The 12,594-nt window shown below is 40.2% G+C and overlaps 1 protein-coding gene across 2 annotated transcripts in view; it reads left to right on the top strand.

Annotated features, from left to right (window-relative positions):
• Positions 1 to 5,584, top strand: part of LOC133547145 (oocyte zinc finger protein XlCOF6-like) — a 64,247-nt gene extending 58,663 nt beyond the window's left edge. Inside the window, exons 3-4 of one of the 2 annotated variants that reach the window (XM_061892971.1) lie at positions 2,845 to 2,943; positions 3,035 to 3,176. In XM_061892971.1, coding sequence (XP_061748955.1) covers positions 2,845 to 2,936 — 92 coding nt within the window. In that variant the 3' untranslated portion in view covers positions 2,937 to 2,943; positions 3,035 to 3,176. Of the gene's footprint in view, positions 1 to 2,844; positions 2,944 to 3,034 lie in introns of both variants that reach the window. The other variant, XM_061892969.1, reaches the window with a different exon arrangement.
• The last annotated feature ends 7,010 nt before the right edge of the window (positions 5,585 to 12,594 follow it).

The raw sequence follows: 12,594 nt of genomic DNA, 5'->3' as shown, positions 1-12,594 counted from the left end.
GCATGCATACAACATGATACATCACACATACAACATGATACATCACACATGCATGCATACAACATGATACATCACACATACAACATGATACATCACACATGCATGCATACAACATGATACATCACACATGCATGCATACAACATGATACATCACACATGCATGCATACAACATGATACATCACACATACAACATGATACATCACACTTGCATGCATACAACATGACACATCACACATGCATGCATACAACATGATACATCACACATGCATGCATACAACATGATACATCACACATGCATGCATACAACATGATACATCACACATACAACATGATACATCACACATGCATGCATACAACATGATACATCACACATACAACATGATACATCACACTTGCATGCATACAACATGACACATCACACATGCATGCATACAACATGATACATCACACATGCATGCATACAACATGATACATCACACATGCATGCATACAACATGATACATCACACATACAACATGATACATCACACATGCATACAACATTATACATCACACATGCATGCATACAACATGATACATCACACATGCATGCATACAACATGATACATCACACTTGCATGCACACAACATGATACATCACACATGGATGCATACAACATGATACATCACACATGCATGCATACAACATGATACATCACACATGCATGCATACAACATGATACATCACACATGCATGCATACAACATGATACATCACACATGCATGCATACAACATGATACATCACACATGCATGCATACAACATGATACATCACACATGCATGCATACAACATGATACATCACACATGCATACAACATGATACATCACACATGGATGCATACAACATGATACATCACACATGCATGCATACAACATGATACATCACACATGCATGCATACAACATGATACATCACACATGCATGCATACAACATGATACATCACACATGCATGCATACAACATGATACATCACACATGCATGCATACAACATGATACATCACACATGCATGCATACAACATGATACATCACACATGCATACAACATGATACATCACACATGCATGCATACAACATGATACATCACACATGGATGCATACAACATGATACATCACACATGCATACAACATGATACATCACACATGCATGCATACAACATGATACATCACACATGGATGCATACAACATGATACATCACACATACAACATGATACATCACACATACAACATGATACATCACACATACAACATGATACATCACACATACAACATGATACATCACACATACAACATGATACATCACACATACAACATGATACATCACACATACAACATTATACATCACACATGCATGCATACAACATGATACATCACACATACAACATGATACATCACACATGCATGCATACAACATGATACATCACACATGCATACAACATGATACATCACACATGGATGCATACAACATGATACATCACACATGCATGCATACAACATGATACATCACACATGCATGCATACAACATGATACATCACACATGCATGCATACAACATGATACATCACACATGCATGCATACAACATGATACATCACACATGCATGCATACAACATGATACATCACACATGCATGCATACAACATGATACATCACACATGCATACAACATGATACATCACACATGCATGCATACAACATGATACATCACACATGGATGCATACAACATGATACATCACACATGCATACAACATGATACATCACACATGCATGCATACAACATGATACATCACACATGGATGCATACAACATGATACATCACACATACAACATGATACATCACACATACAACATGATACATCACACATACAACATGATACATCACACATACAACATGATACATCACACATACAACATGATACATCACACATACAACATGATACATCACACATACAACATTATACATCACACATGCATGCATACAACATGATACATCACACATACAACATGATACATCACACATACAACATGATACATCACACATACAACATGATACATCACACATACAACATGATACATCACACATGGATGCATACAACATGATACAGTCAGGACAAAAAAAGCATGTTGGTTTGAGAACTTAAAAAAATCCCAGTTTTCCCGAGATTCAAACTCTTCAACATTCAAACTATTCTTACATTCATACTACATTCTGTCAACCTTTCAGTTCAGCTTCAGCATTGGAGCATTCAAACACAATTATTTCAGGAATTTCTTCATCTACTTAATATTATTATAATAATTAAATGTAGCTTACCACATTGAGTGGGTGGACTGCATGAATGATGTCTTCTCAGTTCTCACTGCAACGCAATTTGAGTGTCTAGAAACACTTTAAATTAATTCAATATTACTATTATTAATAAGGTAAACAAGTTATCTTTTGAAGGAGTAGTCAGTAATCTGATTACTTCTTCCCAGTTTAACTGTGGTGACACTATCTAAATGAAAGTAAAACAGATGTCATCTTTTTTGGACAACATGTTTGACTTTGAACAGTACAGTAGAAAATGGATGGATGGATGTTGACTATGCTCATGCTATTTTTAGTGTGACATGTCTCTAAAGATGAATAGGAAAATGACTGTAATTATTGTCCACCAGCAGGGGGAGCTCATCACTAGTACTACTGCGTGGAGGCTGGCATGTGGTACATTATTTCCTGTGTGTGTATGACTTATTCAGAGAGAGAACAGCACACTAGTATGGATTGCAGGAATTAATTTGAGGATGTTTTTATATGAATAAGGTGGATTGGATGTTAGCCTGGGAAGGCATTCCCCTGAAGGTCTTCTTCATGTGTCAGCTGGAAGTACCCTGACTGCTGTGAGGGGAAACTGATGAGATTGTGAGATCATATGTTGGTGCAGGACAATGTCTCATGTGACTGAGCAAAGCTGGACTTTTCTAATGAAAGTTTGTTTTCTCCCGTCCCGTAGATGTCGAAGAACATCTTTTTCGTGAGCAGGAAGAGGAACCACAGCCCCCCCACATTAAAGAGGAAGTTGAGACGCCACAGACCCATAATGTTAAACTGACCCTTCACATTAAAGGGCAAGCGGAGGACCCACTGAACTTACACATCAAAAATAAAGAGGAGGACCCACTGACCCCTCACATTAAACAGGAAGAGGAGGACCCACTGAACCCTCACATTAAAGAGGAAGAGGAAGACCAAGATACGCCGCACATTAAAGAGGAAGAGGAGGACCAAGAGCCGCCGCACATTAAAGTGGAAGAGGAGGACCAAGAGCCGCCGCACATTAGAGAGGAAGAGGAGGAAGAGGGCATCAGTCAGCCTAAATGGTTGGAGGAGTTCCCAGTGACTGGTGTCCCTGTGAAGAGTGAAGATGATGAGGTGAAAGGTGAAAGTGAGGAGAGGGGAGGGGGGGAGCCTCCAAGCAGCAGCTCAACACAACACATGACAACAGAAGCTGATGGAGACCACTGTGGAGGATCACAAGCAGACAAGCTCTTAGCTCCACTATCAGATAGTGAGGACACAACGTCACACTCTCCTGACACTGATGATGAAGACTCTAAAGATGATAAGACATGTCACACTGACAACACTCACTTCACATCTTCTCACTCTCACAAAACTTTTAAATACCATTGTAGTCTGAAAGTACACGTGAGAACACACACTGGAGAAAAAACTTTTTCCTGTTCAATCTGCGGTAAAGGTTTTACAGAAAGTCAACATTTGAAAGTACACATGAGAACACACACTGGAGAAAACCCTTTTTCCTGTTCAATCTGTGGTAAAGGTTTTGTTCTCAGTGAACATTTGAAAGTACACATGAGAACACACACTGGTGAAAAACCTTTTTCCTGTTCAATCTGTGGTAAAGATTTTACACAAAGTAATAATTTGAAAAGACACAAGAGAACACACACTGGAGAAAAACCTTTTTCCTGTTCGACCTGTGGTAAAGGTTGTACAAGCAGTACAGATGTGAAAGGACACATGAGAACACACACTGGTGAAAAACCTTTTTCTTGTTCAATCTGTGGTAAAGGTTTTACACAAAGTCAGGATGTGAAAAGACACATGAGAACACACACTGGTGAAAAAACCTTTTCATGTTCAACCTGTGGTAAAGGTTTTGCACAAAGTAATCATTTGAAAAGACACAAGAGAACACACACTGGAGAAAAACCTTTTTCCTGTTCGACCTGTGGTAAAGGTTTTACAAATAGTACAGATGTGAAAACACACATGAGAACACACACTAGTGAAAAACCTTTTTCTTGTTCAATCTGTGGTAAAGGTTTTACAGAAAGTCAGAATGTGAAAGTACACATGAGAACACACACTGGTGAAAAAACTTTTCCCTGTTCAATCTGTGGTAAAGGTTTTACAAGAAGTCAACATTTGAAAGTACACATGAGAACACACACTGGTGAAAAAGCTTTTTCTTGTTCAACCTGTGGTAAAAGTTTTACACAAAGTCAACATTTGAAAGTACACATGAGAACACACACTGGTGAAAAAGCTTTTTCCTGTTCAACCTGTGGTAAAGGTTTTACACAAAGTCAAAATATGAAAGTACACATGAGAACACACACTGGTGAAAAATCACATTCCTGTTCAATCTGCAACAGAAGCTTTGGTGAACGATCAACCCTTGTAAGACACATGAGAACACACACTGGTGAAAAAACTTTTCCCTGTTCAATCTGTGGTAAAGGTTTTGCAAGAAGTCAACATTTGAAAAGACACATGAGAACACACACTGGTGAAAAAGCTTTTTCTTGTTCAACCTGTGGTAAAGGTTTTACACAAAGTCAAGATGTGAAAGTACACATGAGAACACACACTGGTGAAAAACCTTTTTCCTGTTCAATCTGCAACAGAAGCTTTTGTTGACGATCAACCCTTGTAAGACACATGAGAAGACACCCAGGAGAGAAAGTGTTGAGTTGCAGTGTGTGTGGTGAAAGATTGTCTTCTAAGTACCAGTGTAAGAAACACAAGTGTGCTGGTGAGAACAGCAGCAGCAAATGAAACTGCAGGATTTGAAATAAACTGTCCAGACTTTCATTTTGACTTTCTAACAACATCAGCACATATAACATGTGTGACATTGTTGTTTGTCTAACAATCTGGTTAATGTGCTTCTACATTTATAGATTAAGATAGTTTGAAATATGAAAGTATTACATATTTGTATTTGTAATTGTTAATAATCCCATAGATTATCACCTTTATATGATATACATATGTACTGGTTCACATCTGAAACATCTTCTGGACCACTTCAGGAAGCATATTATTATTTACTTTATACATCATTTGAACAGTTGTCTTTTACACAATTTTAAAATGTGTGACTTTATGAATCATTTGTTGGGTCTCTGTAATCCATTTTATTAATCATCTTTACTACTCTCTTTTGTAATATGATGATTGTGTTGTGATTGTTTTATACTTTAACTTAATATGTATGTACTTGTACGTTTATGCAATAAAAAGTGAGAGAAAATGGCTGAGTTGTTTGTGGAAGGATGTTTTGTTTTTACTAACATACATTTGTGGGTTAAAAAAAAAATCCCCACTATTGTGTTTTAAACATTCTTTACCTTTTTTTTTCTTTCTTTCTTTTTTAACATCCCCAAAACAATATCAGTCAAAGTTTGGAATGTCAGGCAAAAGCCAATATTGTACATCATCTCACATAGCTTTATTTTGCATACATTCATGAAAAAAAAATGTTTAATTTGTTTCCCTATCACCGAACGAACAAGTGTTGTCTTCAATTGCAAAACAACATCTTAAAAATTATTTCAAATTTTTTCCTTAAATTAACTCCTTGGCGTTTGGAAGAATGGAAACTTTCAAATTATGAGTTTTATTTTTTTGTTCCGGAGAAAATACAATAAAGAAGAAATGGTAAATAATTAAAAAAAAATATATATATATATATATATTTACTGGAATTACAATATTTTGAACAAATGCCTTTATAATTGTTTAAAATATTTTGTCTGTTTGTAGGTCGTACTTAATGAAATCTACAAATAACAAAATACTTTTATCATTCAATAAGTGCATCAGTGACCAAATGCCTTTTTCAAACCATTGCTGTACAAAGATGGATTTGTTTCTCATTTTAATATAAGAACAATTCCATAGTGGAGTATTGTGTGTGATGAAGTTGTGTTTGTAAATTAGTTTCCAGTACAACAACACTTGCTGGTAGGGATGGGTACTGTTCACTTCTAATTCCATGTTTTATGTGTTATATATGTCAATATATTGTGTGTTTGTATTTTGCCAACATGGTAGAATCACATGGGGCTTCACGGTGGAAGAGGGGTTAGTGCGTCTGCCTCACAATACGAAGTTCCTGCAGTCCTGGGTTCAAATCCAGGCTCGGGATCTTTCTGTGTGGAGTTTGCATGTTCTCCCCGTGACTGCGTGGGTTCCCTCCGGGTACTCCGGCTTCCTCCCACCTCCAAAGACATGCACCTGGGGATAGGTTGATTGGCAACACTAAATGGTCCCTAGTGTGTGAATGTGAGTGTGAATGTTGTCTGTCTATCTGTGTTGGCCCTGTGATGAGGTGGCGACTTGTCCAGGGTGTACCCTGCCTTCCGCCCGATTGTAGCTGAGATAGGCGCCAGCGCCCCCCGCGACCCCGAAAGGGAATAAGCGGTAGAAAATGGATGGATGGATGGTAGAATCACATGATAGGCAGATTGGTACCGGCCGCAGAAGAATTTTTTATAAAAAAAAAAATTCTTAAATCAACAAAAAAACACAATATACACTTACAATTAGTGGACTAACCACAAAAACCTCCCTTTTTCATGACAAAGAAGAAAAAAAGAAAAAAAAAGGACCCCCCTGATTCTAGTGGCATTTAAAAAACTGTTTTTATTCTCTCTCCATTTTCCCAACTGACCACAAGACTCAAAAGACAACATTTTCGATGGAGCTTGGGCGGTTTATAACTTGTCGAATTTCCCGGCAAATCTGTACTGCTTCCTGAAGCGGTCACGGGGCTTCTCACGTCATCATTTCTGGCTCCTCCCCTGAATGAAATAGGCCTCCATACACGCCTGGTGGAAACACCCCCTCCATTAGTCCACACACGCCTCCAAGCCTCCGCACCATCGGAAGCGGACCAAGGATCGCTGGCTGACACCGATATATCAATTTAATAGCATGACACATAGATAGAAAAAATGGAAAAAAGCCGATAGGGCTGGGCGATCAAACAATGTCAATATATATTGCAAATATTGCAAAAGACATCAAATCGAAACCAATTAAAAAAATAGTCATTTGAAAAAAATACATAGGGCTGGGCTGTAAAACAATACAATATATATAATGATAGACACATGACTGATGTTAAAAAAGTAGGAAAATGGCCAATAGGGCTGGCTGATAAAACTAGACAAGGACTGGGGGGGGAGCACGCTAGAGAGAGAGAGGGAGAGAGCGAGAGAGAGAGAGAGACAGAGAGAGAGAGAGAGAGAGAGAGAGAGAGAGAGAGGGAGGGAGAAAACCAAACTTATGAAGAGGGAACGTGCGCCCTCCTGTGGACTTCTGCCGCAATTGCACACACAAAGAACTTCATTACTTCCAAGTGTGCCTTATTTAGTGTCCCAGACTTCCAATTCCTCCTTTACATGTTTAGTGTATAAGTATTAATTAAACAACTGTTTAATATATGAATATTAAAAACTTGTTTAGTGTATAAATATTAAATACATGTTTAGCGTATAAATTATATATATATATATATATATATGTATATATATATATATATACATATATATATATATAAATATATATTTAGAGAGAGAGAGAGCAAGAGAGAGAAAGAGAGAGAAAAAGAGAGAGAGAGAGAGAGAGAGAGAGAGAGAGAGACCAGACTTATTAAGAGGGAACGTGCGCCCTCCTGTGGACTTCTGCTGCCTCTGCTGTCGTGGAAATTTCCTAAAGACGATCCTTTAGTGACAAATAGCTTTAAAATGATTGATTAAAGTTACAAACAAATAATAACAAGCTTTGCAAAGCGAGACCAAACCAGAACGACACATCCGTTCGTTCCAGCTTGTTCTAACTCTTTTAGAATATGTCATGACAATATTATATTCTCAGAAGTCCCACCCTCCATGCTCATTTACATACAGTATCCCAGTAAAAGAATGCCCAAGGTCCTGTGAAGGGGAGAGGGTGTGGTTTGTCCAGAAGGATGACACAGAAGACAGAGCTTGATCAGATTAGAGGTCTCCTGCAGAACGTCACATTCCTAAGCCTAATAACAACTTTTGGCGACCCGTTTAAAGAACATCATCAATTAAAACAAGTACAAGTAATTTTCCTATCACAATCCTCCCTTTTATTACCTATAATAAACTACAAACAACAACATTACTAACTAGCGAAAAAAACACACACCAAATAACCCTTAGAAAGTAATAACATGATTAAAAATAAAATTACAAAACGCCACACAAATACTCAACCTAATCAACATTATAATCAAGTAACATCTCAAAGAACGGATCTTCATTTCCATCCTTGAAATCTACCTCACCTTGTCCCAAGGCTGTGTACTGAACGAACGTAGACGAAATCATACGCGTGATTAGTGATCTTATCAGCGGAATCACACAAACTGACAAGACAAACAATAGAGCTAAGACCACTAGCATAATCGTCCCAATTTGCATTATCCACGAACGCCAAGTTGCTACTCAGGACGGATCCACCACAAAATCTTCTCCTATTGCGTCTCGCAGAGAAGTCAAATTCTGAGTACTCTGCGAAATGACGGAATCATCTCCAGTATTGTCTGGAATGTACGTACAGCACCATGAATTCAGCATAGCACAAACTCCTCCGACGCTCGCTACCAAATGGTCTAATACTATACGATTTTGCAAAGTCACTGCCCGTAACGCCTTCATTTCCACTCTGCTCGCCTCCGTAATAGTAACTGTCCAATTTACAAAACCTGAAAACCGATGATTCAGCATCTCCATTCTAAGCATGAGTTTCCCCACGCCCAGCTGTGGAAACAATGACAATGCCACCTTTTCTCCTGGTGTCCAAAGTTCAAGATCTGCAGGCACATTTGTACCCCAAATCGCATCATGGGGTGCATACTCACGCTTACCCCTATGACTCGGAACAGCTGACACAATGTAAGAGTGGTCAGCAGCTGTTATCATAGCACAACGGCCCATCCAATTCTATGGCAATCTAACATAAACGTTAAAGCCACAAAGCCACAGAACATCCTCCTGAGGCCGCGTGCCAGTTTGATCTGTAAAATAGGGAGAACAGCCCCCTCCTTGCGCAGCCTGTGAAATGTTCAAACTAGTGTTACCGTGATATGTAGTGCATGAACTAGTCACATTTAAACAATACATCAGTGGAATTTGTCCCATCTGCACTGGCGGCTCTCTAAGGCTCCAAGATACCGCATAACACGCACATTTCATACCCGGCCTAATATAAACTGGACCAAAAAGCTCATTCGTATCATTATCGGACCACAGATCATAAAAATCTAACTTCGGATCTTCAAGCGAAGACAAAGGTGTCCCCGTATGCGCTTTAACCGTATCATTCAGATTTGCTGCAAAAAGGTATAACACATCCTGGGAAAATATCTATAACCCTCCATTACAGGCTTAGGTGTGACATGTGGATTGGACGCCGCTATAGGCATATATGTACAGACATAGCAGTTTGAGACATTATGTGAGTCCGCTACACATTTGTCCTGGTGATTTTGGCCCTCAGCGCCTTCACCTGTGTCTGCAAACTAGTAGTGTTTCTCTAAAGATGTGATGCGAGGGAGGTGTGTGTAACTCTCGTCTCTGCAGCCGCGGATCCTGCCGTAGGAGCCAAAAGCGATTTTACAGCTCCTCACTCCTCTGCGGCCACCGCTACAGGGCCCGAAATCGCCTTGCATTGCGAAGCGTGGACCCACGTCGGCCGTTCTTCCACTTTCACTGCAGTGTGGGTGACGAGGAGAACTTGGAACGGGCCGAGCCAGCCTCATTGTTTCCAGCTCTTCCGTCTGAAGTTCTTGATAAGCACGAAGTCGGCCGGCACAATGGTGTGTAGAGGATGATCCGCTCGCCCCGGAAGCGCCAAAGAGACTTGCCTTCAAATATTAGCAAAACACTTTGTTAAAGATATACAATATCTTACCAGTCCGTGTTCACAGAGGGTCGTCTCAATTGGCGGTCCTGATGGTCCTATCCCCACATTAGGGGGGACTGCAAACAGAATCTCAAAAGGTGACAGGTTATGACGCGTGCACACCTGCATACGCATGTACATGACAACTATCCGCAAACATTTAGGCCAGCTGAGCTTAGTCTCTTCACAACATTTGGCAAGTTTTAATTGAATTGTTCCGTTTCCTCTTTCAACAGCACCTCCGGATTGTGGATGGTAGCTGCAATGAGTTCTCAAATCAATTTGCAAATAATCAGACAATTGCTGTATCACCTCATTTACAAAATGTGAACCATTGTCACTCCATAACTTCTTCGGAATGCCCCACTTTGCCACAATTTCAGTTAAAAGTGCTTTTGCCACTGCAGCGGAAGAAGCATGTTTCGCTGGGAAGGCTTCTACCCATTCTGAAAACATATCAACCATCCATCCACCCATCCATTTTCTACCGCTTATTCCCTTTTTGGGTCGCGGGGGGCGCTGGCGCCTATCTCAGCTACAATCGGGCGGAAGGCGGGGTACACCCTGGACAAGTCGCCACCTCATCGCAGGGCCGACACAGATACACAGACAACATTCATACTCACATTCACACACTAAGGACCATTTACACATCACTAGACAATATTTTTTCCCTTCACTGGGTGTAAGTTCAATGAAATCCATCATGACATGCTCAAAAGCCCTACTTGGCGGTGGGTGTGCTGCTTGTGGTAATGGTCTAAGTTTACCTGGATTATTTTGAGCACAAATCAAACAACTTTTGCAGAGATGTTCTGTGAAAGCGTAAAAGCCCTTAGTAAACCGGAATTGCTGTACTGCTCGACACATCCCTCCCTTTGACACATGGTCCAACCCATCACTCAATTTCACATAACAATCAAACAAGCGTTTAGGAAGACAAGGCTTCCCATCCATCCATCCATTTTCTGCTGCTTATTCCCTTCGGGGTCGCGGGGGGTGCTGGTGCCTATCCCAGCTACAATCGGGCGGAAGGCGGGGTACACCCTGGACAAGTCACCACCGCATCACAGGGCCAACACAGATAGACAGACAACATTCATACAAAGCTTCAGGCGTCAGGGCCAAACCCGGCTCCATCCCGGAAAACAGCACCAGAATTAGCCCATGCCTGTCGTTCCTCGCCCACAAACAACTCGCCACTTGCGCCAACAAGGAGGAAATCTCAGTCGGAGAAGTCACCGCAGTCAAAGTCAGGTGTGCGTCATACTTTTCGTCAGTCGGAGATGCTAATTGCACCGAACGTAGCAAATGAATTTTTGCCGCATAATTAATCCGATATGCATCAACTGATTGTGAATAGAATACATTTTTTCCTGCGTGCACACGGTTGCCAATCCTTTGCCAAAAAACAGTCATGCATAAAAGGATTTAAATCCCGCCAATTATCAGATTTAGCTTTTGCTATCGGAATGTGCGGACTGGAATTTTCAACATGATCCAATATTTCTTGTGATGGAGTTAATTTTACTGCAACTGCACATTTGCATCCATCAAAATAGACGTCATTAATAAACAAACTATCATTCAAACCATGATAGAATGAAGCTTCATATTCTTGGTCCGGACCTTCGTGAACATGTGACACACAATACATGCTTTCAGATTCAATTCTGTCAGATACTGGATTCAAACAGGGTGATATTGTGCTCTCTAGATCCTGCAAAGCAGTGGTCGTTACCCACCACTGATAGATATAGAGCGGACAATTCACCTCCAATGAGACAAAATTCGACCCATTTGCATTCCTCTCCACTTTGAGGCCTTCTGGCATCGGAGTGATTCCGATACCCCATTTTAACATTAAATCACGACCCAACAGATTGATTGGACAAAGATCAGACATTAAAAACAAATGTTTTGTTGTCATTGTACAATCAGCCGTCGCCCATGTACAACGAATTGGTATTGAAAACTTTTCTAGACAGTTTGCCCACTCGCACTAGTGGAAAACATAGTTCTACCACTCAATTTTGTAGAGAATTCACTCGTTTGAATTACGCTGTTTGTCGCTCCAGAATCGACAAGAAACGTCAATGACCTTCCACCCACATCACACACAATCATCGGCATTTTCTTATAGGCTAAGTCCTCACAAAAAGCATACGTCCCAACCATTGGCTGTTCACGCTCTTCTAATTCCCTAATTCTGTCCTGCACCTTAGCAAGCAGCAATGTATCAGTAAAAGCAAGTGCGTCTTCGTTGCGGTTAGCGGTTAGTATGGTGTTGTCGTGAGAGGGTGTGGGTGCAACACTTATCTG

Source organism: Nerophis ophidion, unplaced genomic scaffold, assembly GCF_033978795.1.
Source record: "Nerophis ophidion isolate RoL-2023_Sa unplaced genomic scaffold, RoL_Noph_v1.0 HiC_scaffold_68, whole genome shotgun sequence".
NCBI classification, from domain to species: Eukaryota; Metazoa; Chordata; class Actinopteri; order Syngnathiformes; family Syngnathidae; genus Nerophis; species Nerophis ophidion.
This window is presented reverse-complemented; position numbering and strand designations above follow the sequence as displayed.